This window comes from Saccopteryx leptura, chromosome 3 (assembly GCF_036850995.1).
Source record: "Saccopteryx leptura isolate mSacLep1 chromosome 3, mSacLep1_pri_phased_curated, whole genome shotgun sequence".
In the NCBI taxonomy this organism is placed as follows: Eukaryota; Metazoa; Chordata; class Mammalia; order Chiroptera; family Emballonuridae; genus Saccopteryx; species Saccopteryx leptura.
The window spans coordinates 135,911,495-135,939,297 of NC_089505.1; the positions used below are offsets into that span (position 1 = coordinate 135,911,495).

General features: G+C 46.1%; 1 protein-coding gene across 5 annotated transcripts in view; it reads right to left on the bottom strand.

Moving 5' to 3' along the window:
• The window catches only part of KANK4 (KN motif and ankyrin repeat domains 4), an 86,268-nt gene that overhangs the window by 8,851 nt on the left and 49,614 nt on the right, over positions 1-27,803 (bottom strand). For all 5 annotated transcript variants that reach the window (XM_066376449.1, XM_066376445.1, XM_066376447.1 and 2 more), the window contains 6 exons: positions 18,338-20,251; positions 16,983-17,094; positions 14,070-14,288; positions 9,383-9,470; positions 6,221-6,431; positions 3,080-3,222 (listed from right to left, as the gene is read on the bottom strand). In XM_066376449.1, coding sequence (XP_066232546.1) covers positions 3,080-3,222; positions 6,221-6,431; positions 9,383-9,470; positions 14,070-14,288; positions 16,983-17,094; positions 18,338-20,251 — 2,687 coding nt within the window. The remainder of the gene's footprint in view (positions 1-3,079; positions 3,223-6,220; positions 6,432-9,382; positions 9,471-14,069; positions 14,289-16,982; positions 17,095-18,337; positions 20,252-27,803) is intronic.

Here is a 27,803-nt window from a genome sequence, read left to right on the forward strand (position 1 = left end):
ATGATGGAATAAATGAAGGACGAATGCTTCAGAACCATGACTTCTTACTGCCTGCCCCAGCCTGACTTACTCCAGAAAGCCTGGGTCTGCTCTGAATACCTCCGGCATTTTCAGTTTCATGACACTCAAAACCCTCTTGTCTCAAGAAGATCTCAGATGGCCCTGTGGTCATTCCCAGTCCATACCCACTGACAACTTGTTTACATCCCTGTGATCAGCAGCGGATATGGCAGAGCATTCGAGTCAAAAAGTGGGAGAGTCCAAGCTCTGGTTCTGCTGTTTCCTACTGCGTGGCCCTGGCCGCTTCGCTTGTCTTCCCCAAATCTTGGTTTCCCTTTCCTTGAAAATTAAGATAGGAATGATCTGTCCTATGGACCTCACAGGGATTTTGTAGGAATCAAGAAAGATAAGGGTTGTGAATATAATATTAAGTAGTAGTAATTTTTCTGATTATACGTGAACCATCATTTCTCATAGGCTTTCCTGTATATGCATAGTCCTCTCATAGGACTTGATTTTACTTGCCCTCAGGGTTCTCCTGGGTTCCAGGCAGGCCAGGCTTGTCCCTCATACTGGACATCAGGCTCTGTAAGGTTGCAAAAATGAGGCAAAGACTACATTTTCTCTTCTTCCAGATCCTCCATGGCTCTGAGCACAGTGTCTTACAAGTAAAAAGTGTTAAGGACACGTTTGCTGATATGTTCACTGATTACAGCACCAACCTGCCATCACTGATGCCTTCCCACCCAGAATGCTGGGACTCAGAGAAAAAAAAAGGGGGTTGGCAGTCCCAAAATCCTGGCTCTGCCATGTATGACCTGTGTGGAGCGGGACTAAAGTTAACCTCTCTTTGACTTTTCATGGTCTGATAAAGTGGAAATAATTAACATTACCTGTCTCTTGGGGTTGTTGTGAGACCCGAGTGCCTCGCAAATCGTTTGGTGCTAGCTCTTGGTATCATTATGAGGGTTAGAGATCACGTGTGATCATGTATGATGAATGTTCAGTATGTGGGAATGTATTATTAGGTGTCCTGGTTCTCCATGCCTCTGGAACCAAGACGGATCTTTCCGGAGACATCTGTTTGCTTCTTGGTGTGCTTATTCTCAGCCCTGAGGTAATGGTTGTTTACTGAACTAACCAGATCACAAGGTTTCCATGCAGACCCCTCTCTCCAAGCGGTGTTAAAGCCAGATGACATACACAGATGGCTCTGTGCCTGTCCCTCTGCCTGACTCAGGGCCCCTTCCTTCCTCACCTCCCTCCTGGCCCCGTTCAATACAATTTAATTCAATGACCATTTACAGAGCACTGCTAATATGCCAGGTGCTGCGCTGACCCTGGAGGTACATGGGGCAATAAGCAGCTTAGCCCAGGAGCCACCCAGCCTCCTAGCTCACTTCCATCTAACCTGGTACCCACCCTTTCCTCATACAGAAGGGACCCAGGGGAGCCGAAGGGAGCAGCTGCAGCTATGAAGTCCCATCCCTCCTTTGATGACCTAGGGTGAGTTTCTAACCCTCCCAGACCATTAGTTTCTCCTCTGTAAAAAATAAAAAAGGGTATTGATTTTGACGATAGGTAGTCATACCCTTTAGCGAGAAAGCCAGTCAGTAAGATTGCTATGAAATAAAGTCTACAAAATGACTTGCCATTAGGTTACACCACTGTCGGGAATCACTTTGGTGGGTGTGGGGAAGCAGTTTCATATGCTGTTGGGACACAGTTTTTCATGGTTTTCTTGGCTTTATGCACATCTTGTGAGTGAGGCACTATCTGCCCTTTTGTTTTAGACTGCCTTTTAAAGATATTCTTACAGTGAAAAGCTTTGGAAGATAGAGAGGGCCTTCTCCGGATCAGAGGGCAGACATGCTTACTGACCAGTATAAAAGAGTCAGGTTCCCTAAGCTCGGGGTTCCTGTCCAGTAACACAACCCACTCTGTACACGGGGACCTGACTCTCCTCATACTGCCCTGAGGGAATGGGGAACTGGGTTTCGGTGAACTGGTGTAAATACCAATACTGTCGCTGCTCCTATGCTGTAACACCCTATCCTTTGTCTCTGGCGCAGGGGTCTCGGGTCATCTGCCAGCATGTATGATACTGTAGTGTTGGGAAAACAGCTGTGTTGGGCTGGCCTGCTTGCACTTTGCATGATTACTGCATGAGCACATGGCAGAGCCCGCTGTGTATAGACTGTGTAGGGCTACAGGTGCTTTCTCTTTGGAGGATTGCTTGCCCACGTGAGGGGTGATTTTCCTTTTTTGCTCACCTGCCTCCACGAGAAGCGGCTTCCCCTGCCTGTTGCTAGTTTGCCATAGTGAGAATCTAATAAACAGAAATGGCCCGGTGCTTTCTGGCTCTGCATTTCCTTTACCGTCCGCCTGAATCCAATGGAGCCTGCCTGGCCTCGGCTACCGGCTGTACATGTAGCATGCTAACTTGTTAGCTTTAAACTAAAATAGAATCTCAGACTCTTTACAGTTCTTGATGGTTAGTCTGCTATGATCACTCTAAGGGCAAAAGGAGAGTTGAATGTACTCGACTTGTTTCTGTATTGGTAAAAGTCAGGTAAGTAATCTTTCGGTAACTTCTCATTGTTCCATATGGAGCGTTGTTTAAATCAAGGCCCTGCTGGGTTAGAACCATGTCCCTACTTCGTGTTCTCAAGGAGAAGTGCCCAGAAGCTGAACAGAGACATCCCAACCCCCTGAATTGCTTTGTAACTCATGATCAAGATGGACCACCTGCAGGGGCTTCCTAGAGCAGCCAACGAGCTGCTCTGAGGGTGCTCACTGTGGGAACGTTTGGTTCGAGACGTTGAACCAGATGGAATTTGCCCAATTTCAGACTGAACATTGATTACAAGCTTCCTGACCTCTGTCCCAGCCTGCCTGGGTCTTAGGAGCTTTTGAGGAAACGGAATGGTCAGGCTTTGGATAGACGCTGTTTGGAAACCCCAGCCTCCATGTAGAAACACTCTGCATGGATTTACATGGAATTCCTCACCCCGGTGGCAGAATAAAACTGGAAGGTTCCCGCTTTTATCAAAGTGGAGATCTGGTTCACACCTCCTACCTGGGTAGCTTGGATGTTCACATTTCCTTCTCTTAAGAGCTTCCAGACGACAGCCATGTCTTCCTCTGTCTCCGCAGAAGCCAAGGGAGTGATCGTCACGGCGGTATAGCCAGCTTTGTTCTGGCGGTCCACGTCGCAGACGCCTACAAGGGAAGCAAGGAGCACCGGAAGAGCTCCCGAGGGGCCCGAGCGAGGCGGCCTCAGCCTGCTCACAGGATGCTGCTGGCTGAAAGGAAATACAGCAAACCCTCCCCAGGGGCGGAATCCATGTTTATATTTTTAAGTAGCCTTTAAAACTGGCTACTCTTCTTCACAGGTTTGCGAGGATACCAGCCAGGAAGGTCCACAGGAGAATCAGAGGTGGCCAAGGGGGCCAATGACCAGGACTTTATCTCTTAAAGTAGAACAAAACATTATTCCCATTTTGCAGATGAGGACACCGAAGGTCAGTGAAGCTACATAACAAAAATTAGGGGATATTTCAAAGTGAATATGAGGCGATAAACTACCCTCTAATTTTTGTGAGTGGTGTACATAAACTGCCCAAGTGAAGGTGAACTGGCACCAGGACTCAGGTCTCTCTGACTCCAGAGCCCGTCACTCACCTGGCCATGTACTGCTCACAGCTGTGCATTTTAAGGTTTACTCTCTCTGTGTCTGTGTGTAACTCTTAAGCTGATGGCTGTGTTAGTACCTCCTTTCCAAGGCCTAGTGATATGTTGTGCAATGTAACAGGGGATATAAAAAACATCCCAGGACAAACATGGGAAATCTTTAGAAAAACAAAGGAGGAAAAACCTCCGTTAAGTTTTTTTTTGTTTGTTTATTTTTTATTTAATTTTTCTGTACTGAGAAGCAGGGAAGCAGAGAGACAGACTCTCTCATACGCTCAATGAGGATCCACCTGGCATGCCCACTAGGGGGCAATGCTCCACCCATCTGGGCCTTTGCTTCATTGCAACTGGAGCCAACGGAGCCATTCTAGTGCCTGAGTCGGAGGCCATGGGGCCATCCTCAGCTCCTGGGCCAACTTTGCTCCAGTGGAGCCTTGGCTGTGGGAGGGGAAGATAGAGATAGAGAGGAAGGAGAGGGGGAGGGGTGGAGAAGTAGATGTGTGCCCTGGTCGGGAATTGAACCTGGGACTTCCACACACGGCTGATGCTCTACCGCTGAGCCAACCGGCCAGGGCTTGCATAAGTTTTTATGTTAAAATGATTAAGAATATCTATTTCATAACAATGGAAAAAATGGCTTATTTTGAAGATAAAGTATTAAATGAGAATTCAAAAGAAATTTCTACCTTATAGCCCTGGAAATTTGCATTTGTATCCTTCTCCACTAAAGGAGCTAATCAGCCTGTTATCTGAAAAAACAAATCTTCCCTGTACTTTTGCTTATCTGAAAAGACTGTCTCTTTTAAACAATAACAAAACTCTCAGAAGATTGAGTCACTTAGCCTTCCTTAACCTTTTTTCTGTAAAATAGGGATAATAACAGAACGTGCCTCATAGAGTTATTGTGAAATTTAACAAGTTTATATATTTGTAGTACTCAGAACAACCCCTAGCATACAGTAAATGTTCAATAGGTGCTGCTATTACTATTATTGTCCAGAATGGTATTCTTGCCTTTATATCCTTGCTACTTGCTCATGAAGAACAGCTTAGGTAGTCATTGTAACAAATCTCCTTTATGAAAATAATGTTAGTAAGGGGTACTTAACAAATTCTGTGCAAGGCCAAAAAAGGGGGGGGGGGAATCAGCATTTGTTTGACATTCCCTCCACCCACCTGCAACAGTAAGTATTTCAGAAACATGCCACAGTAATACCAGAACCCCAGTGGATGCAGGATCATCAGTCCAGCTCCCTTCTCAACAATTTCCCCCCGAGTCCCCTCTGACCACTGTCATGGACATCCAGGCTGTGGAAGCTGAATAGTAACTCCATGCATGTCCTCACATCTCTGTCTTGAAAAAGATGGGAATATTTGCTTTGCCTTGTTAATGACTTTTACGTTTTTAACCCATGACGATTTTCTGTCTGCTTTTAAGAAGTATAAATGAGCGTCAGGTTACAGTTCTCCTTCCTCGCTTCAGAAACATGACTTGTAGCTCAGAGGAGGGCGGACTGATTGCTCCTCCCCAAGGGCTCGGAAAAGGGGCTGAGGACCCAAGGCTTTCACAGCAGACACTTCAGATCAGCCACCAAAGAGCAAGTCAACCCTCCCTGGAGGGGAGGGAAAAGGCTCTAGACTGAGCAAGTTCAGACTCAGCAAGCTTCCTCTTCACAGTGGTGGTCAGCAAAAAACAAAACAAAAACCCAGATCACAATGGACTGAGCTGGTGGAGGTGCACCTGCTGGCTCTATTCTCAATGATGACGAGTCACTTTTGTCTGTAATGTGCTTGCTGGATGCTTCTCAACTAGGAAGGAAGCCCAGGTCTGGGAGTGACGGATCTGTCCTCCCAACACCCTCTACAGTGAGGCAGAGTAACGCACTCATTCTCTCCAACCCAGCTGCACACACTGTGCCTGTGGGCATTTAGCTATTTCAGGGTGTTAAAGGGGAAAGCTTCCAAACCACATTAGGGATGATGAGAATTGACTGGATTCTCAGTCAGTATCAGCAGAAATTTATAACAACCAAATCGTAGGTTGTCTGTTTCCTACCTGGTGTGATCCACCTGGAGAATTTCTAACAGATTGCAAGTCTGTGAGCTACTTACAGACAAGAGCTCTATGTCACCAACCATTGGATTGTTTGAGCACATAACAGGTGCACCTAAAGTCTCACAGTGTCCCTAAACCTAGTTTGGGGTGGTAGAAAAAGCCAAGATTGTGATCTTTTCTAGAAGCAACGTGTTGTAGCTCTGGAGTTAGACAGACTGAATACAAAGTCTAACTCCTCTATTTACCAGCATTGTGACCTGAGCAAACTTTAGAACCAGTTTCCTCAACTGCAAAATGAGAATAATAATACCCACAGCACAAGAGTGTGCTGAAAAATAAATGATATAAAGCCAAACAGTATAGCCCAGTTCCTAGAATACAGAAGGAACTTAGAACAGAAGAACCTCCTTGCTGGAAAGAAGTGAGGACAAGTCCCTTTCAAGGAGTGACCCAGATGCCACCTGCTCTGACCTGTCTCAAGCAGCAGCTTAACGATGGAGAAGTTGGAGTGAGACACACTGTAGTGAAGGGCTGTGTTCCCGTTTCCATCAGCCAAGTTGACAAGCAGCTTTAGGAAGTGTGGGGAGTGAGGCTGGAGGTAGGCGGCCACCACAGCAGGACTGGATGACTTCCGGCTAGAGACGCGAAACCACTCTTGACTGATGGTGTTCAAGCTTTGCTTCTGAAATACCAAAAGAATCCAATTCCAGAAGGTTATCTGGCCTGGGGTGCTTCAGCGGGGGTGTTAGTTTCTACTTGGAAAAGTCAGCTTTGGATGTTTCCACCTCTATCCCTTCGCCTTGCTCCCAACAACTCCCCATGTGGTTTCCTCCTGGAGGGCTCAGAGCTAGTGGGGTTGAGGATGCAGCAGCTCTCTCTGAACCTGCGCGATTGCCCCTTTCCCATGTGAGCTGGAAAGATCGGGAGCACATCACAGTAACTATACTGCTCACAAAAGTTAGGGGATATTTTATCACTTCATATTCATTTTGAAAAATATCCCCTAATTTTTGTGAGCAGTATAGTAACAAAGCACTCGGCCAGGTGACAGTTTGAGTCTACTATGAGTTTAGGTCATATCCCCTGTTTGCACAGGATAGCCTAGACCTTCTTCTTCAGGTGCACGCAGCCCAGACTCCACCAGGACTCGTGAGTGTTTCCAATAGGCATAGATGGAAAAGTGCATGCTGAAACCTATGACAAACGGTGTGACTAGTGCATGCTCGAAACAAAACCCAGACAGCTGTGTCTGAATTACTTTTGGCTTTTACACTTTGCTAGGATCTTCAGTGAGAATAGTTGGACAATCCATGGCAGGGCCCCATTATCTACAGCGTTCCTTGGGCCCATGGACGGAGGAGAGTTCCAGAGCAGATGACATCAACGCTGTGTGATATGATCTCAGTGTTTAAAATGGAACACGTTTAGATGATTTAATATGGGAATGTGTCAGAAATGATTTCACACTCATTCAGGAAAGAGCACTGGATTTGACTCACTGAACTGAACTGTCCAGGCGTAAGTCCTGGCTCAGCTGTGTGACCTTAGAGGTCATAAAACCTTTTTTTCCCCCCCTTTACTTTTCCATTGATTTGAAAGAGAGAGACAGAGAAAGAGAGAGAGAGAGAGGAAGGGAGAGAGAGAGAAGGAGAGAGAGAGAAAAGCATCAATTTGTTGTTCCACATAGTTATTCCATTTAGTTGTGTACTCATTGGGATCAAAGCCACAACCTCAGTGTGCTGGGATGATGCTTTATTCACTGAGCCACCCAGCCAGGGCCATATAACCTTTTGAACCTTGTCTACAAAATAGAGGTGCAAAACCCTTCCATGGCAGGGGCCTCACGCTTTGATCCTAACATGGGTATGGTGTCAGGTTTGCATATTTTCTTTTTTAAAAAGATTTTATTTATTGATTTTAGAGAGAGCAGAGAGAGAAGGGGGGGGGAAGAGCAGGAAGTATCAACTCACAGTAGCTGCTTCTAGCATGTGCCTTGGTGGGGCCAGCTCGGGGTTTTGAAATGGTGACCTCAGCACTCCAGGTGGGAGCGTTAGCCACTGCGCCACCACAGGTCAGTTTGCACATTTTCTAATCGTGATTCTAGGCAGAGACAGTGGAATCTTCTGTGGCTAAACCACTTTTTAATATAATATCTACTTTACCAATGGAATCTTTAGGAAGATCTGAAGAAAGACCCTAATATCAAGGAGCATAGTGGTAGATTTTAAATGGAGAGCTAAGAAATAAGTTAGTTCTGGCCTGACTGGTGGTGGCGCAATGGACAGAGCGTTGACCTGATGCTGAGGTCCTACGATCGAGACTCTGAGGTTGCTGACTTGAAGCTAAAGGTCGCAGGTGTGAACCCAAGGTTGCTGGCTTGAGCAAGGGGTCACTGGTTCAGCTTGAGCCCCCTGGGTCAAGGTACATATAAGAAGCAATCAACAAAGAATTAAAGTGATGCGACTATGAGTTGATGCTTTTCATCTCTCTCCTCCCTTCTTATCTTTCTCTCTCTTAAAAAGAGAAAAACCAAAAAAAAAAGAGTTAGTTCTGTAATTCACTTAAGAATAAATAACAGGAGTTTCAATCAACATCCACATCACCTATTGGTTCTTTAACAAACTGGAAGTTTCTGTATTTCCCCATGTATAAGATGTACCCTTTTCTGAAAAATTTGGGGGTCTAAAACTGGGTGTGCCTTATAGTGGTTGTAGATTTTTTTTACTTGCATTTCCTGCTTTTTGTGTGGATGAGGAGTTGTACGAATTTTATGATGAATAAAACTTGAATTCAATAACTTTATGTAATACATGTTTTTTTTTAAATTTCGGGCCCCAAAATTAAGATGTGTCTTATGGGAGCGTCTAATACATGGGGAAATACAGTATTTGTCAAATCAGCTAAGATAACTCTTCTGTAAAGAAGAAAATGGGCTTTCGAAATGCTTACAAGTTGTTACACATTGGATCCTATCAGCTGCTCCCATAACTTGTATCTCTTGATTAAAAGTAGAACCTAATTGTTACATGCTTAAATACCCACGGGCCATAAAGGTGTTAGGGAGCAAACAGGTGTAATTTCTTGCTCTTGATCTTTTGGCGAATAGGTACATTCAAGGAAAAAGAGTAAAGACTACATAATTAAATGCCAGGGCTTGAGGGTAACTGAAGACATACTGCCCACCACCCTCATTTTATTCCTGGGGAAACGGAGGCCCTAATATTGAGCCGGCTTGCCCAGGCAGCGCTCCTGGAATAGAACCCACGGTTGGTATTCCACATGCCCTTTTCCACTTTTCCCACAGTTAGCTCAAATTGCAAGGCAATTTCAAGCCTAAGCCACAAAATAATTTTATAACAAACACTCAGGGTGCAATGCCTAGTAACCCTTGGCTAATGCCTCTGAGGACAGGCCTGCTTTCTTGTGCATATCCATCAGGCCCACTTTCTCAGCATAATCCATCACCTTAGGCAACAGGCAAGAGTTTGGGCAAATGGGAGTGCACCCAGAGGAAAGGGACTCCTGTGTGCACACTCCCACTGCTGCTGCCTCAGGCAAGGGACAGTCACCCTGTTGGAACAAACGGCTTAAACACTGCAGAAATTTCTACATGATAATGAAAAATAAGAGTACCAAGAGTTGGTCGGTAGTGGTCCCAGTTTCTGGCAGATGTTGGCTTAGTGCCTCACGTGCATTAAGAAACTCTTCAGAGGGTTTATATCTAGAGAAAAAATATATATGTATCAGTTTCCATGTTGACAAAGAAAGGTTATTCTCTACCTTGACTTCCATTCACCATAGGTCAAACATCCAAACCAGGCAACTTCCCAGGATAAGGGGTGTTGGTCAAATAAGTTTGTAAATATGATATATAGGTTTTGCTCGCTTATAGTTTGCATTGGGAGACAGACTGTAAGCAGGCAGGACCGTTATACCCTAAGGCAGGGGTCTCAAACTCAACTCAGCATGTGGGCCACAGAGCAAGATCACAGCCGTTCGGCGGGCCGCACTAGGTCTACAAAAGGCAACTGTTACGCAACACTTTTCAGTGTCACAAAACGACCAGAAACTGTAGTTTGTGGATTAGTCTGCGGGCTGCAAAAAATTGTTCGGCGGGCCGCGAGTTTGAGACCTCTGCCCTAAGGTTTAGTGTTAAGACTAAGCCTTTCCCACCCTAACTGACTTTGTATCAGAGACTTCCTTGTTTGTATATTGAATTAAAGGTTTTGATTTTTCTTTCTTTCCTTTTTTTTCTTTTTTTACAGAGACAGAGAGAGAGTCAGAGAGAGGGATAGATAAGGATAGACAGAAAGGAACGAAGAGAGATGAGAAGCATCAATCATCAGTTTTTTGTTGTGACACCTTAGTTGTTCATTGATTGCTTTCTCATATGTGCCTTGACTGTGGGCCTTCAGCAAACCAAGTAACCCCTTGCTCGAGCCAGTGACCTTGGGTCCAAGCTGGTGAGCTTTTTGCTCAAGCCAGATGAGCTCAAGCTGGCGACCTTGGGGTCTCAAACCTGGGTCCTCCACATACCAGTCCGACGCTCTATCCACTGCGCAACCGCCTGGTCAGGCAAAGTTTTGATTTCTACACTATAAAATGGGGTAGACCGAGAGCTTGCTCTCTCTCAGTTCCTGAGATTAGCATTATAGGGGAGAGCAGAGAAAGGTCATGTGGAGGAGAGGAGAAGCAGCCAAGATGGCAGAGTGCTGAAGGAGAAGCCAGTTTGTGCAGAGAGGAGATGGGGAACAGAGGTGAATAAAGCTGGTGAGGTTAGAAACCTTTGATTTTAGGAAACTCGGATAAGTCAGTGGCTTTGGGAGCCCTGAATGGAAAGGGAAGTGTTTTCCCACTGTGTTTATTTCTTGCCCGCTGGGTGCAAGCTAGGATTAGAGCTAATGGCCCACCAGTTCTTGGCTCCGTTGTTTCATTACTGTCTGTCTGAATCTAATGCAAACCTGCATGGGCCAGGCATCTGTGATAGTGGCCGTGGCTACTGGCCTTAAATTTGGCATAGTCTGTGGCCGGATTTGATATAGATAGGTATGGAGCTATCACCACCTTTGAGCAGTGGAGTAGAGGACTGGCTGCTGTTATGGTTCCCCACGGCTGTCCTTTTGGGGACCATAGGCTGGCTGACTTTTACAGCCATGCGTGAGGAAACCAAGAGGCTGCCTGGGACCTGCAAACCGAGCAGTGGAAGGAGCTGGAGCAAATGCAGGAGAAAGAGATGCCGATCCAGGAGCTGGAGCAAGCACCGGAGGAGGCCGACCAGGTTTGTGAGATTCACTTGGAAATGGAGCAGCTGCTGGAGAAGGAATCACAGGTTCGTGACTTGCAGGTTGCCCTGGACGTTGTGGAGAGCCAGCAGTGGTGGGAGGCCAGGGCTGAGGCTGGGTCCGGGGCTGCAAGGCCTGCGGAGCAGAAGGTGGCGTTGGCCCAGGGCTCAAGCCCAGCAGCAGGAGCTGATGTTTTCAGTTCCTCTTTGGAGGATAAGGAGAATCGAGCTGGAGTTGCAATCTGCAGTCTCCAGAAGGTGAGAGCCCAGCAGCAAGGAGTACCTGCTATGCCCTGGTAGGTCTGCAATTTTGGGACGTAGGGGTGCATACCATCATGCTTTCCGGAGCAGAGATGGAAATGCTGACTGCCATTGCCATGTGCTCCTCTTTGGGACAGTGTAAGACCTGCCAGGATGGCAGGGATGAGGGGGGTGGCTGAGGCCCCATGTGTGTGGACCGATTTCCTGGACTATGACCGGAGTGGGCACTGGCTCCTTTGTTGGATGGACTTAAGGATTTTGGACAAAGTAAAATACCCTGATGGGGGTGGGGAGCGGCTTTGCTGGAGGCCTTCCTCCTGCCCTGGGAAGCTTTTCCTATGGCTAGGAAGGCCGAGGACATTTTGCGCTTTTGGCAAAGTGCTCAGAGACTGGTGAAATGTACCTTTGTAATTGTTGAAATTGTTTAATTTGTCATGTTGTTATAATTTGTATAATGTGCCTAATTTCCTTGTGCAGGGAGCAAAAGGAGTGGAATGTTGGTCAAATAAGTTTGTAAATATGATATATAGGTTTGCTTGCTTATAGTTTGCAGTGGATGTGGGGACAGGCTGTAAGCAGGCAGGGTCATTATACCCTAAGGCTTCATTTTAAGACTAAGCCTTTCCCACCCTAAGTGACTTTGTATCAGAGACTTCCTTGCTTGTATATTGGATTAAAGGTTTTGATTTCTACACTATAAAATGGGGCAGACCAGGAGCTTGCTCTCTCTTGGTTCCAGAGGTTAGCATTAGAGGAGAGAGCAGAGAAAGGAGAGCAGAGAAAGGCCACGTGGAGGAGAGAAGCAGCCAAGATGGTGGAGTGCTGAAGGAGAAGCCAGTCTGTGCAGAATTTGTGCAGAGAGAAGGAGATGGGGAACAGAGGTGAATAAGGCTGGTGAGGTTAGAAACCTTTGATTCTAGGAAACACGAATAAATCAGTGGCTTTGGGAGCCCTGAATGGAAAGGGAAGTGTTTCCCACTGTGTGTATTTCTTGCCCGCCGGGTGCAAGCTAGGATTAGAGCTAATGACCCACCAGTTCTTGGCTCTGTTGTTTCATTACCATCTGTCCGAATCAAATGAGAACCTACAAGGGCCAGGCAGCTGTGATGGTGGCTGTGGCTACTGGCTTTACAAGGGGCATTCCTCAGAAATATGGGGTGACTGAGTGCCCAGGTGATGAGGCCTGGCTTCTGAGCACACTGCCCCCTTCTCCTGCTGTTTTCAGAGCATGGGAGCCATCACTGAAGCATTCTGGGGGCTACTGTGCCAACGGTAGTTCCTGTCACGCTGGGCAACGGAAGCTTGTCTTTCTGACTTTGGATGAAGCATTTTCTGCCTGAGTGTCTTGAGAAATTCAATGAACCCAATCCATACCAGCAAATTTCCTCAAGTTATTCTTCCATGAAGGATACTGTAAGTGCTAATAGGGTCAATAAAATGAAAATCAATTGAGCTGGGCGGCCACAATGGCAAACGTTCTCCTTGTGTTAGTGTAAGGGCAGAGTCAGCATCGAGAGGACTAACTTGGGACTTAGTGGCATCGATCAGCAGGGAGTCCACTCACTCATCATGTTCTTACAGCGCAACCATGTTGGAGCAGCCCTGCGGACCAGCTTGACAACCAGCTAGCGTTCACTGCTCACTACTCCTTTGGCAACCAGGCTGGGGATGATGATAATGACGACAATGGTACTTACTATGCTTATTTCTGCCATTCACTGAGAGCCCACTATGTGGCAGGCACTATGCTCGGCATATTATAAACTTTTCCTCATCCAGTTCTGAGAGCAAACCTATCAGGTTGCCATTATGTACATTTTACTAATGAAGAAACTGAGGGCCTTAGCCTAAGTACTTCATCATCTAAAATAACAGTGCACAAACTTAGGATTTGAATCCAGGTGTGGCCAACACTGAGGTCCCCTTTTCATTATGCTGCATGACCTCCCACCACTTTAAAAGAGTTACATCCAGCCTGACCAGGTGGTGGCGCAGTGGATAGAGCATTGGACTGGGATGCGGAGGACCCAGGTTCGAGACCCCGAGGTCGCCAGCTTTAGTGCGGGCTCATCTAGTTTGAGCAGAAGCTCACCAGCTTGGACCCAAGGTCTCTGGCTCGAGCAAGAGGTTACTCAGTCTGCTGAAGGCCCACAGTCAAGGCACATATGAGAAAGCAATCAATGAACAACTAAGGTGTCGCAACGAAAAACTGATGATTGATGCTTCTCATCTCTCTGCGTTTCTGTCTGTCTGTCCCTATCTATCCCTCTCTCTGACTCTCTCTCTGTCTCTGTAAAAAAAGAAGAAAAAAAATTAAAGAGTTACATCCGCATAGCCGATGGGAGGGGCAGAAAAGTATGTGGGTAATCAGAATCAGAAAAGCCTTGGTTGGAATCCCTGCTCTGCTAGCTGGGTCATTTAACTTCTCTAAGCCTGTTTCCACACCGATAGAGCAGAGATTATAATCATTTCTACCTTGCAGGATTGTTTTTAATTATATAATACACAGAAAGTCCTTCACATTTTCTGTGCTAGGTCAATGTTAGCTTTATATGTAGAGCTCAATCTATGACAGTATATGAACTATATGAAGTACATGAAGGCAGAAGTTACATCTGTTTAGTTTCACCAGGGCACAGTACCTGGCACAGATGAGAAACTCAATAAATATTGGTGACTGAATAAACAAAGGAATAAATGATTGAATAAAAGGATAAATAAATGCTCTTGTCCTTTCTCAGAGGTGCAAGTGTCCCCATCTATACCCGTCTGACTCACCTCTCAGCCTTGGGCGGGAGGAGTTCTTCCCCAGGCCCTCTTTCTTGGCCTGTGTTGCAGGTGCCCTGGGAGGTGCCCGGCTCCCCCTTGCAGCTGGGGTGGGCATCTTTGCCTCGCCTGTGTTCTGGGCCATCACATTTCTTCTCAGCCTCACTGTCAGACAAGTCCTCTGGGGAGCTGTCCTCACCACTGGTCTCCTCACTTGAGGTGGTCTCGTAGCTGGGAAAGGAGACAGAAGTGATTTGTTCTGTGCTTCCTGTCAAATGCCCATGTCAACATGAATGAGAGCAAGGTGGGCTTCATCTAACACTTCTAGCTTGCTAACCACACCCTCCCTTCTCTACACCTTCAGGCCTGGACAAGAGGACTTCCAGAAACTTTGGTGTCAAACAAAAGTGTGGTTAGGACCTCCAACTCTAATGCTAGAGGCCATTTGGGGAGAAAAAATATTTAACAAAGGTCTTTGTGGCAAACACACAAACAGTACCCGAGCTGACCAATGCATTCCGATGATCCAAACAGGCAATCCAAGTTCTTACGAAAGCACTTGCTTCTGGAATCCTAATGCCCTGCCCAGAGAAGGGCCCACACCTAGATAAATGTTTCCCTTCCCCCACCCTCCATTTTCTGAATTGTCTGATAAATCTTCATGTCTTTGGGTGACTGTGAAATTTCTCTTGAGCCCCCTGTTCTAGACAAGCTTACACTGACAAAGAAGGAACCGCCTGTGTCTCCCAGCTGGGATCCTTATCTCAGCACCTGCCTTTCTCAGCTGCAGCCCATTTCAATGACTGCTCTCAGCAGCAAAAGTAAGGGCATGGGCTGCCCCTCACTCCTGGTTCCCCCTCTCCAGCTACATCCCTATGTTCAACTGTAGGCAGCTCTACTGAGGTGGCAGACCAGAGACCATAGAGAGAATCCTGGAAGATTTATTGATTCCTCTGCTGATGATCAACAGTAGACCTTCCTGGAGGAAGATTTCAGGCTTTTGGGCTACTGGACACTGCCACAGAGACCAGTGGCCACAGCTCCCACCGAACCTTCTCATGTCCTTTCTCTGCATTTGCAAACCCAGCCTGTTCCTTGGTATGCTCACATTGCGTCTTGTTTCAACCTCAGGTACTTCTTCCTCTATTGTGCTTGGAACAACATTTAGCTTTTGTAATTAAGAGAGTAAGGGATATAATATGCTTACCAAGAAGTCGTCTTAAAATAATTTCCATAAATTTTTTTTTTTTTTTACAGAGATAGAGAGAGTCAGAGAGAGGGATAGATAGGGACAGACAGACAGAAACACAGAGAGATGAGAAGCATCAATCATTAGTTTTTTGTTGCGACACCTTAGTTGTTCATTGATTGCTTTCTCATATGTGCCTTGACCGCGGGCCTTCAGCAGACTGAGTAACCCCTCACTCAAGCCAGCGACCTTCGGTCCAAGATGGTGAGCCTTGCTCAAACCAGATGAGGCCGCGTCAAGCTGGCGACCTCAGGGTCTCGAACCTGGGTCCTCCACATCCCAGTCTGACGCTCTATCTACTGCGCCACCGCCTGGTCAGGCTCCATAAAATCTTTACCTGGAAGTTCATTCCTTCATTCAACAGAAATTTATTGAGCACCTACTATGTGCCAGGTACTATTCTAAATGCTATACCAAAGTCTCTGTCCTAACTGAGCTTATGTTCTAATAAGCAGAGGCAAAAAATAAACATGTAAACAATATATTCAAATATAGTAAACACTGAATAAAATAATAAAAGCCATATGATAGAGTGATGGGTGGAGGGGCTACTCTAATGTGAGTAGAAGTTTTTAACCTTGGCTGCACATTAGAATCACTTGATGCAAAGGCCCCCAAGGTTGGCGTGACTCGGCACATTTTGAAGGAAGAAAGGCAGGAGCCAGCAGTAAGGGACCTGCTTTAGACTTTGAGATTAGGCTGATCCTCTTTTTCTGCACATGAACTGCTGAAAGCTCAACACAAAATGGTTTCTCCTTGGGCCACAGTATCTGATGTTAAGGGAAGTGGGAATAGCAACTTTCCGATGACACCATTTCATCATTTCTGATGTTCCCCCCACAGAAAGCGCAACAGTAGTCACTGTTGTTTGCATCTGGTGTCTTCCTTCTGGTCTGACACAAATTAGCAGGGGCCCTGACTTCTCCTAGCCAGCTTCCTCAGCTGCCCATGGACGGGGCCAGTGCCCCTCCTTCGGGTTTCCACAGCGTTCTCGGCCGTCCTTCTCTACTAGAATTCATCTCATCACATCCGCATTTCCTCTCTACTCCCTGCACCATCTCTGCCCAGGCCCAAAGTGTGAACTAATGACAGCAACCACAATTTATTTGACATTTTTATGCCCCCCACCTAGGACATTGTTGGCATTTTATAAATGTTTTCATAAATATTGAGAAAGTATTCTAAATCCAACAATTTACTCTCTAGAATATATAAGATTTGGTTCACATTCTGAGTCACTAGACATTGGTTGTTTTTCTTCATCCTGAAAAACGTTGCTTTGGTTTGCAGGAAGTTAGTAAAAGGAAGAAAAAAATCAAATGCATGAAATTTGAAGTTCAACAAATTAAGACTTTGTCCAACATTTAACGTTGCGGTTCAGATTACATAGCTTCCTTAAAGGGCCCATGCATCCCCCCAACTCCCAGAAGCCACCTGGAATCCTGGCCCCAGGCGACACCAAAGTAAAGACATATTGAAAACACAAGATCGAAAAGCCCACCACAGCTGGCAAGGAGCCAAACACATGCAAACCCGAGATGGAGTTTTAAAGGGTCGTTGAGATTAATTCCCTTGAAGAATGAAAACCAGATGCTTTCCCCTAGGAAAAGAGTGCTAAAGACAGCAGAGGCAGAGGTAGTGTGGAGGGCAGTCTGGGCTTCACGAGCGATGCTTACCCACCGTTAACCCCAACAAACTGAAGGTTCTTTTTGCTCCCATTACCTCCTGCGCGGAAGCCATGGTCTTTCTTTTTCATTATGGATTTAAGGCTGGTCGACGGGGAGATCTCTAGGCAGACACAACATCACAGGTTAGAATGATCTTGGAGATGACCCAGCATGCAGCAAAACCGAGACTCTTGCTTTGAGGGGTTACGAGTTGGAGGTGTGTGAAGAGGTAGAGAGGGATAGGGAACTAGATAATGTCAATCAAATATTTGGAGGGTTTTTGAGGAGGCCTAGCCTATTGGTCAGTACCGGTCGAATTGTCCCTGGTCACAAAGCCTCTCTGTATGTGGATGATTGTGGGAGCACTCTTTCAGAAGAACCATGTGGTACAGGTGCCATTGGGTCCTTATCTTACAGCTAAGAAATCTGAGGCTCAGACTTGCTCAATGAATGGCAGAGCAGGAGGTAGGTAGTTAGTTCTAAGCATAGAACTGAGTTCACGTGACTCCTGCTCCCACCTCAGCCAGCTGAACTGTAATGTGGAGTAAGCACAGGAGACACACAAGCAGGAGCACCAGTCTTTGTGCTCAAAAGCACAGGAGGCATTTCATAATAGGCAAGACTAGAACTAGCATGAAATAATAGAAAGCAGGCAATTTGCGACCTGCGGCAGGAAGCAGACTCGCATGCTGCTCGTGGAGCAAAGCAAAATATGGTTCCACTTTACTTAACAGTGGTCTGTTACAAGAGAAAGTGCCGCTCAGCCAAAGGGTCGACTTCCACATGTAAGTATGACTTAGTTAATCTCTCTCTCTCTCTCTCTCTCACACACACACACACACACACAATTCAGTGAAATATTTCAGATATAATGTTCCTTCAAAACTAGGCTAGAAAAAACCTCTAATGTGTAAGAACCAGACAGGATCTCAGGAATGCAAGAGCCCAGGAAACAGTGAAGGGAGGCTGAGGTTTGGAGCACACACAGCCAGAGCCGTTTGCCTTCCTGCAATGCAAATGAGAAAGAGGCACCCCTCAGGGTGGACACATTGCTGCAGGCTTGGCAAGTGAAGGGAGGAGTGAGCTAGACTTAAGCTCCAATGCACCGTCCCTGGCTGGCATCTCTGTGCCTGTGTTATATGTGAACAGTGGTACACGGTGGCCCTGCAGTCAATCCTAACCTTAGAGCAAGGACACGAGTAGGGGCGCAGGGCCTCCACTGTGACACAGATCAGTTTTTATTACACTAGGTTCCTGGAGATGCTTAAATCTCTTAAAAACACAGGCATGCAATTAAAACCCCTTTCCCCTTGACTCGTCCCATAAAGGAGAAACGGTTCCCTGTCTCAGGCGCCAGTCTTTACCCTTTGGCGGCGGGGAGGTGCAGGGAGCTGGCGACTCCTGCTGGGGTGAAGCCTGGGCGGAGTAGGCAGACAGCAGCAGGTTGAGGGAGCTCAGGAGCTGGCGCTGGATGCTGCTGAGCTTGGAGGCCGGCTGCTTGATGGCGCTGGCCAGCTCCGGGTACCCGTGCTCCAGGCAGTTCCACTGTTCCTGCAGGAGCTCTTGGATCTTTTTAACGTATTGCCCAATAGTGGCATCTGTGGGCGAGCTTGGTGGCCTTCCCGGGCCCTCCTTCCCCGGGAGCTCCGCACTGGCCTCCTCCTTCCCTGCTGGGTGAGTCTTTATGTCGCTGCTCCATGAGGAGCCTCCTGCTCCCCTGCCCGGGCCCTCGGCTCCCACCTGAGGGGCTCCTTCCTGCTCAGAGCCTGCTTCCTCGATCCTGAGCTCGGTGGAGAGGCAGCTACATAACGAATTGGTAAGGACCATTTTGGGGCCTTGTGGCAGTGACAGCTGGGAAGGTGGCACAAATTCTGCTGGGCTTTGATCTCCCTGTTTGTGACTGTCCTGCCTGCTCAGGTCAGTTTCCTCTCCTCTAGCTCCCCGACATTCAGACCCCATGCTGCTCAGAAGGTTGACACCGATGCTCTTGTCACACGACTCCCTGGTCAAGAGTCCATGCAGAGGCTCAGTGTTGACCATGGCATCACTCCGGCCCTGAGCGACTCTGGCATTCTCGTGGCTAAGCTTTTCTGCCAGTTGAGTTACAGTGCACTCTAGCTCTTGAATCCTCTGCCGCTTCGCCTGGATTTCCTCCTCCTGCTGCTGGAGGGCAGCTCTGACTTGGGCCAGCTCCTCGGTTTTTCCAGACAGCTCTCCCTCCAGGTCCACGAGCTGCTGCTTCAGCTTGGAGATGCTGCCCGGGTCCGCCGTGCCAAGGCCCAGGTTTTCCTCCGTGACCCAGATGCCAGTGCTTCTCACATCGACCTCTACTGGTGGCGGAGGTGGGATCTCACTGATGTTGAGTTCCACTTCTTCCAGGGGGAGCTCATTCTCGGGGATGGGCACTGGCAGAGGTGGGGGGCTTGGTGTTGGGGAGCCAGGGCCGAACACCGCCTCTGCTTCTCTGATTGTGCATTCGCCTTTGGCATCTTCTAAAACTACAAGTGCATCCCGGGGTGAGGAAGGAGGACTTGGGAGAGGGAGGTGATGTGGAGCCACTTCTTCACCCTCGGGGGGCTCAGCCCTCTCCCGAACCAGCTCTGGAACCCCTGCCATCAGGATTCCAAACTCTCTGACTTTGGTTTGGGTTGCTGCTCGTGGGGTGGAGTTGTGAACACCTGCAAATCCTTCCGTGGGGCCAAAGATGCCGTCACAGACACTGCCTTCGCCTGGGAGTGGGGGCAGGGCGGGAGGTGTGGGGGGACCGGAGTTTAGGCTGGGGTCCTCCAAGGCCCTGTTTTGCAGCAGTGTGGCTGGCATGCTGGAGGCTCTCAAAAGCTGGGGCCGTCCACCCCCAGCGGCGAGCCCGGCCTCCAGCTGTCTGGCGGTCTCTGCCAGCAGGGCCTTCCTGTGATAGCTCACCTCACTCCCACCTGCCGAGGCGTGGGCGTGGTCACTGAGCGGCAGTGACTGGCCCCGCCCCTCTGTCCCCAGCGACACCTTCCTGGACGCCGCAGGGGACCAGTTTTGGTGGGGAAAAGCAGTGTGCAAGCGAGTTCCGCTGTCGGGAAGGCTGAAGTTTCGGGGCAAGGTGCTAAACTTGGCCTGTTTGGCCCTTTTGTGGATAGGAATCCTCTTGATGGTGTGTCCCTTCTCAATGTCATCCACGTACTTGAGGAAGTCCAGGTCTAAATGAAAGCCATATGGGGTCTCCACGGAATAGGGGTGCCTCTTTTGAGGGTCTTTCTCTTCCATCCCCTGAGAGGACTGGTCTTTGGCTGGAAGACATAAGACATGTTTAAAAAGAAGCACAATGTTAAAAAGAATTACAGGTGGTGAGGCCTAACACCTGTGATTTTGACTGCTAAATGTTCCAGCATCTAAATTAAGTTGAAATGCTCCTGCTCCTATTGCCATGGTAAGAAACCATGTTATTATCCAAAGTCTGCAAAGAAACAGGTAGAGGAAATAGTTTCCCATTTGCAGCAGGTCATCTTGATTATGACTGGAATCTGCCCTCAGACAAACAAAATAAAATAGCCTCACATTGTTTAACTGGGTTTGAGTCATGTATTTGCTGAACTAAAGCGCCCAGGAATTTGCCAAAGCAGAGTACTAATTGGCAATTATGAATAGGGAAAGTTTCAAAGGATGAGATATAGAATTGTCTTGACATTAAAAAAGAACCTTGCACCTGGCCAGTGGTGGTGAGAACCGCTGCAGTAGATGAAAAGTAAGGTGACAATCGTTCTCCTTTAGGGAGGAAAGTTTTTCTTTTATAAGTTCTGTCCTCCCTCAAAGTGTCCTCCTACATGTCCTCCTTTTTGATATTGGAAGACTAATCTGTAAATGTCCGTATTCGATTGATGCAAGTTCGATCCATTGTGTGTGATGTGACATATTTGTATCCAAATGAGTACTTTTTTCTACAATTATTATTAAAAATTAATAGGCATGTAAGCATAATTACAATACAAAATATTGTAATGCAAAATAAATTTTTATTTTGCATTTATCATATAGTGTATTATTGTTGCAATAAATAAAATTTTCTTTTATTTACGATATTGTTTTCTTCAATTTATTTTTGTCCTCATTTTCATTGTAAAAATGTTGGTCACTTTTATGAAAAGTCAACCTGGAATGCTGAGGTCGCCGGTTCGAAACCCTGGGCTTGCTCATTTGGGGCACATGCAATAAGCAATCAATGAAAAGCTGAGGTGAAGCAACTATGAGTTGATACTTCTCATCCCCATCCCCTCTGTAAAATCAATCAATAGAAAACATCTTTAGAAAATAAAAGAGATTCTTGCATTATTCAAACAGTTTGTAAATCTTGGTAAAGCCAGAGACATCAAGGAGTTATGCCTTCTGCATTATTTAAGCTTCTCAGATGCCTGAGCTTCTAGGGAAGTGAAGACCAGAGAGAACGGACACATGTAATCACACACAGTCCCTTCTCTTCCCCACATGAATACTTCTTAGTGCTGAACAAACATGAATTTCACTTTCAGAAATGCATGCCAAGTAAGGAAATACCATATTTTGCACAGACTGGAAAAAAGGTGATGAGGGAAAAAGGACAATTCATGTCAAAAAGGGATGTTGATATATGTCTTCCAAGAGGTGGGGCACTTGTGACTTTTCAGGACAGCCCAAACTATCAGGGGACACCAGAAAGTTCTCCATCACACCAAGGCACCACTGATTTTCTTTTTTTTTTTTTTTTAAATATTTTATTTATTGATTTTTTAGAGAGAGAGGAGTGAGAGAGAGAGAAGGGGGAGGAGCAGGAAGCATCAACTCCCAAATGTGCCTTGACCAGGCGAACCCAAGGCGACCTCAGTGTTCCAGGTCGACGCTTTATCCCACTGCGCCACCACAGGTCAGGCCACCACTGATTTTCTTGACTCCAACAGAAGTCACTGAGAACAAGTCAGTCTTGTTGCCAAGTAGCTTCTTCTTCTTTTTAAGTTTTATTTAGAAAATTAACTTTAACAGGGTGACATTCATCAATAAGAGTACATAGGTTTCAGGTGAACATTTCTATAGCATTTGAACTGTTGATTATGTTGTATACCATCACTCAAAGTCAAATCATTTTCCGTCACCTTATCTTTGTCCCTCTTTACACCCTTCCCTCCACCCATTCTCCATTCACTCAAGTCCCCTCCCCTATGTTCCCTACCCCCGGTAACCACTTCACTTTTATCTATGTCCATAAGTCTAAGTTTTATGTCCCACCTATGTGTGAAATCATACACTTCTTAGCTTTCTCTGATTTACTTATTTCACTCAGTGTAATGATCTCAAGGTCCATTCATGTTGTCATAAATGGGACTATGTCATCATTTCTTATGGCTGAGTAGTATTCTATTGTATATATATACCACATCTTCATTATCCAATCCTCTATTGAGGGACACTTGGGCTGTTTCCATGTCTTGGCCACTGTGAATAATGCTGCAATGAACATGGGGGTGCATGTGTCTTTATGTAGCAATGTTTTAGAGTATTTGGGGGTAGATACCCAGTAGAGGGATTGCTGGGTCATACAGTAATTCCATTCTAAATTTTTTGAGGAACCACCATACTTTCTTCCATAATGGTTGTACTACTTTACATTCCCTCCAGCTGTGAATGAGGGTTCCTTTTTCTCCACAGCCTCTCCAACACTTGTTATTACCTGTCTTGTTGATAACAGCCAATCAAACAGGTGTGAGGTGGTATCTCATTATAGTTTTGATTTGCATTTTTTAAAGGAATTATTTTTTAAATTTATTTTTATTTTTTATTATTTATTCATTTCAGAGAGGAGAAAGAGAGAGAGATAGAAGGTGGGGAGGAGCAGGAAGCATCAACTCCCATATGTGCCTTGACCAGGCAAGCCCAGGGTTTCAAACTGGCGACCTCAGCAATCCAGGTCGAAGCTTTATCCACTGCGCCACCACAGGTCAGGCTGATTTGCATTTTTGAATAGCTAGTGAAGATGAGCATCTCTTCTATACCTGTTGGCCATTTGTAAGTTCTCTTGGGAGAAGTGTCTGTTCAGGTCCTCTCCCCATTTTTTCCTTTTCTTTCTTTTTCTTTTTTTTTTTTTGGTGACAGAGACACAGAGAGAGACAGATAGGGACAGACAGATAGGAAGGGAGAGAGATGAGAAGCACCAATTCTTCATTGAGGCACTTTAGTTGTTCATTGATTGCTTTCTCATAAGTGCCTTGATGGGGGGGGGGGGGACTACAGCAGACCAAGTGACCCCTTGCTCAAGCCAGCAACCTCAGGGTTTTGAAACTGGGTCCTCTGTGTCCCAGTCCAATGCTTTATCCACTGCACCACTGCCTGGTCAGGCTCCCCGTTTTGTTTGTTTGTTTGTTTGTATTTTTCTGAAGCTGGAAACGGGGAGAAACAGTCAGACAGACTCCCACATGCAACCGACCGGGATCCACCCGGCACGCCCACCAGGGGCGATGCTCTGCCCCTCCGGGGCGTCGCTCTGCCGTGACCAGAGCCACTCTAGCGCCTGGGGCAGAGGCCAAGGAGCCATCCCCAGCACCCGGGCCATCTTTGCTCCAATGGAGCCTTGGCTGCGGGAGGGGAAGAGAGAGACAGAGAGGAAGGAGGGGGTGGGTGAAGAAGCAAATGGGCGCTTCTCCTATGTGCCCTGGCCGGGAATCGAACCCGGGTCCCCCGCACGCCAGGCCGAAGCTCTACCGCTAAGCCAACCGGCCAGGGCCAAGCTCCCTGTTTTTTAATTGGATTGTTTGCTTGTTTGGTGTTAAGCTTTGTGAGTTCTTTATATGTTTTGGATATTAACCCCTTATCAGAGCTATTGTTTGCAAATATCATCTCCCATTTAGTTGGCTGCCTATTTGTTTTGTTGTCAGTTTCTTTTGTGGTGCAGAAGCTTTTGTTTGATATAGTCCTATTCCTTTTTTTTTCTACGGTCAAGATCCATGAGTTAAGTACCTATGTTTTCTTCTTGTAATTTAGTTTCAGGTCTTATATTTAGGTCTTTGATCCATTTTGAATTTATTTTTGTGCAAGGGGATAAACTGAGGTCAAGTTTCATTTTTTGCATGTGGCTCTCCAATTTCCCAGCTATTTATTTATCCAGTCATCCTGGCGTAGATGCTAGGCGTGAGTAAAAGAGTCATCAGATGACTCTGGCCTCAGCCATCATCTGATTTTAATGACAGGAGGAATCCCAAATAAGAACCACTCAGCTGAGCCTGTGTTAATAATACATGATTGTTTTAAGCCACAACGTTTTGGGGTGGTTTGTTATGCACCATAGATCGCCAAGGCAGATCCTACATGTATGTCAGAGAATGTACAAAGGCAAGGAAGTGGGAAATTCCATAGTATTCAAGGTTTTGTAAATGCAGTTGATATGGCTATAACTTAAAGTGTCGTAGAGAAAGGTGAGAAGTAGAAAGAGACAAAATTGGAAAAATCAGCCAGGGTCATGCAGGCTAACAGCTTTGACTTTATTTTCTAGGCAATGGGTGTTACTAGAGGGTTTTACACAAGGGAGTGGCTTGGTCAAGTGTGATTTCACAAAGAGCAATTTTTCAGAGGATAAGATGAAGCAACGGAAATGGCGCCGTGAGCAGCGCGTCCGACAGATCTCCCCAAAATCACAACAAATTTATCAACTAGAAACAGGAAAATTTATCTTCGGAGCAAACTGAAAGCAAAAGGACTGTTATCACTCGAATCTGAGAGACGAGGGTGTGGAGGAAGCTACCCCAGGGACGTCCATTCAAGCCGCGAGAAAGTGCGCCTGTGGTAAGTCATCCCGCACTCGGAAGCCGCCGCCAGCCGCCGCCGCCGCTGCCGCCGCCGCCGCCAAGAGCAGCGGGTCGGTTGCAGAGCAAGCGGCGAGCAGCCGCTGGCGCGCACCCGGTCTGGTTGCAGACCGAGCATTGCAGACCGAGCACCGCTAACGTTCCCAGCGGCCCGCGCACGGGGAGCGGGAGAGGCCCCAGGGCGGTATTCCCTACTTGGGAGATTCTCTCCGCAGGCGGGGCACCTCACCCAGCCATTCAAGCTAACAATCAAGCGTTGGGGGAGGGGCGCGCGCAGGCAGCCTGAAATACCTTCGGGAGCACAGCTGCGACCCAATTACTAAAATTAACTTAACCCGTGAAATCTGCGCACCCTCGGTTCTAATTGATAAGATCTCTCTCAGTTCACCGACCCAAGACAAGAGGCGTGATATTTTTTGGTGCCTCTCGCTAAAGGGGCGGGGGCAACTTCTGATTGATAGAGCCTCCATATTCAGGGATAAACGCTAACAAGAAGGACTTGGCAGATAATAAGATCTATACCACACTAGTCGCAAGCAGAGACTAGTGCCTCTTCTTACCGGCCAAAACAGGCTACAAAGTGTGGAAAGCCTGGGTTGAGAGGTCCAACGGAATGCTAGGCGCTGAACAATCACCTTGACAATTGACTCCCACCCCCGCCTGATTACACTGGAGGCCCTGACTGTCAGAGCCCTTCCCAGAGCCTTGCACTGAGTGGGGATAGAGTGGGGATTTCCCAGCTCTTTGAGCCTCTTACTCCCCAGGCAGAAGCAGTGGCAGCCTTGTGGCTGGATCGCCAGGCTGCTGGTTCGGGAGGGGGGGACTGGGAGAGAGAATCCACGAAGGCGAACTCTCTCGTCGTTAGACCCTGCAGACGCCGGCAGGCCTTGACTACCAGCAAGACTAAAGCCAATTGTGTGACATTGCCGTAGAACCCCATCAACTGCAAGTCCCTGCCTGGGTGTGGCGCAGGGGCAGGGCCTGGGGTGCAGAGTCGCCGACCGGGAAGAGGGAGAGAGGAGAAGGAGGAAGAGGTTGACATCTCAAAATCAGGAAAAATCCAGACTTTGCAGCTTGTTCCACTGTTTTTTTTTTTTGGTTGTTTGTTTTGTTTTTTCTTTTGTTGTTGTTGTTTGTTCCTTCTATCTTATTGCCTTTATCTCCTCCACCTCAGTCCTTCTATTCTCTGCCCATCTTATGCTTCCCTTTTCTTGAACTACACTACCCATAAGTGTTACATTTTATTTCTCTTCTTCATCCTCACCCTCCTTTGGGGTTATACTCCAGGACACTTAATTCTCACTCTCTCCTCTTTTGTTTTTTTTTTTTGCCTTATTTTGTTTTTTTCTCTTCCTTTTTTATTTCTTCCTTCGTTTTTCTCTTTTTCTTATTTTTTCCTTTCTATTCGTTTTTTCTTTTCTCGTTTTACTTTCCTCCCATTTAATCCTCAATCACGAACAAATTAGTTAATTTGGGACTCAAGGTTTTTTTTTGGCTTTGTTTTTCTTTTTCGGTTTTGTTTTTGTTTTTTTCTGGTTGGTTTGTTTTTGTGGCATTTTGGGTCCTCCCAACCCAAGGTCTCCATTGTATTTGGTCTTTGCTCCACTTAATACAACGTATTTTTACTTATTATTTTTATTTTTTCTTCTTTATTATTCCTTTTTTTGTCCTTTTTTCTGGTTCCCTCTTGTCCCTCTCATTATTGACCGTCACCCGCAGGCAGATCAACTTATGCTTGTCTAAGATTTTCTTCCTTTTTTTTTTTTATTTTTTTTTATTTTTTTTATTTATTTTTTTATTTTTTGCCCCCTTGAACTCTTCACCGCAAACCAGGCCCTCCATTATAGGCACGATATTTCCCTGAGGAGGGGAGAGGAGGGAAGGAGAACAAAGAAAAAAAAAAGGGGGAAATAATAAATTATTACTGCTTTTTTTTGTGGGGTGTTTTACCCTTTGTTTTTTTTTTGTTTGTTTGTTTTTGTTTTTGTTTTTGTTTTTTTGTTTTTGTTTTTGTTTTTTACTTTTTACTCTTTATTAATTCTAATTAGTGCTATCAACAAGACCACCCTCAGATGCCAATAAGAAAGAGGAAATCGAATATTATGGATACAAAAGAAAGAGAGGTAACACAAATAGATGTGGAAAAATCTATGGAGAAAAGACTTAACATATTGGAAGCCTTGGAGCTAAATGACAGAGAATTTAAAATAGAAATCTTAAAAATACTCAGAGATATACAAGAAAACACGGAAAGGCAATATAGGGAGATCAGAAAACAACTCAATGAACACAAAGAATATATTACCAAGGAAATTGAAACTATAAAAACAAATCAAACAGAAATGAAAAACTCAATTCACGAGCTGAAAAACGAGGTAACAAGCTTAGCTAGCAGAACAACCCAGATTGAAGATAGGATTAGTGAAATAGAAGACAAACAACTTGAGGCACAACAGAGAGAAGAAGAAAGAGACTCAAAAATAATAAAAAACGAGAAAGCCCTACAGGAATTATCTGACTCCATCAGAAAGAATAACATAAGAATAATAGGTATATCAGAGGGAGAAGAGAAAGAAAATGGAATGGAGAATATACTCAAACAAATAATAGACGAGAACTTCCCAAGCCTGTGGAAAGAACTAAAGCCTCAAATTCAAGAAGCAAACAGAACACCGAGTTTTCTTAACCCCAACAAACCCACTCCAAGGCACATCATAATAAAGATGACACAAACCAATGAAAAAGAAAAAATTCTCAAGGCAGCCAGGGAAAAAAAGAGTACAACATATAAAGGAAGGCCTATTAGATTATCATCAGATTTCTCAGCAGAAACTCTACAAGCTAGAAGAGAGTGGACCCCAATATTTAAAGCCCTGAAAGAGAGGAACTTTCAGCCAAGAATACTATACCCATCAAAGCTATCCTTCAAGTATGAAGGAGATATAAAAACATTCACAAATACAGAAAAGATGAGAGAATTTATCACCAGAAAGCCCCCACTCCAGGAAATACTAAAGGG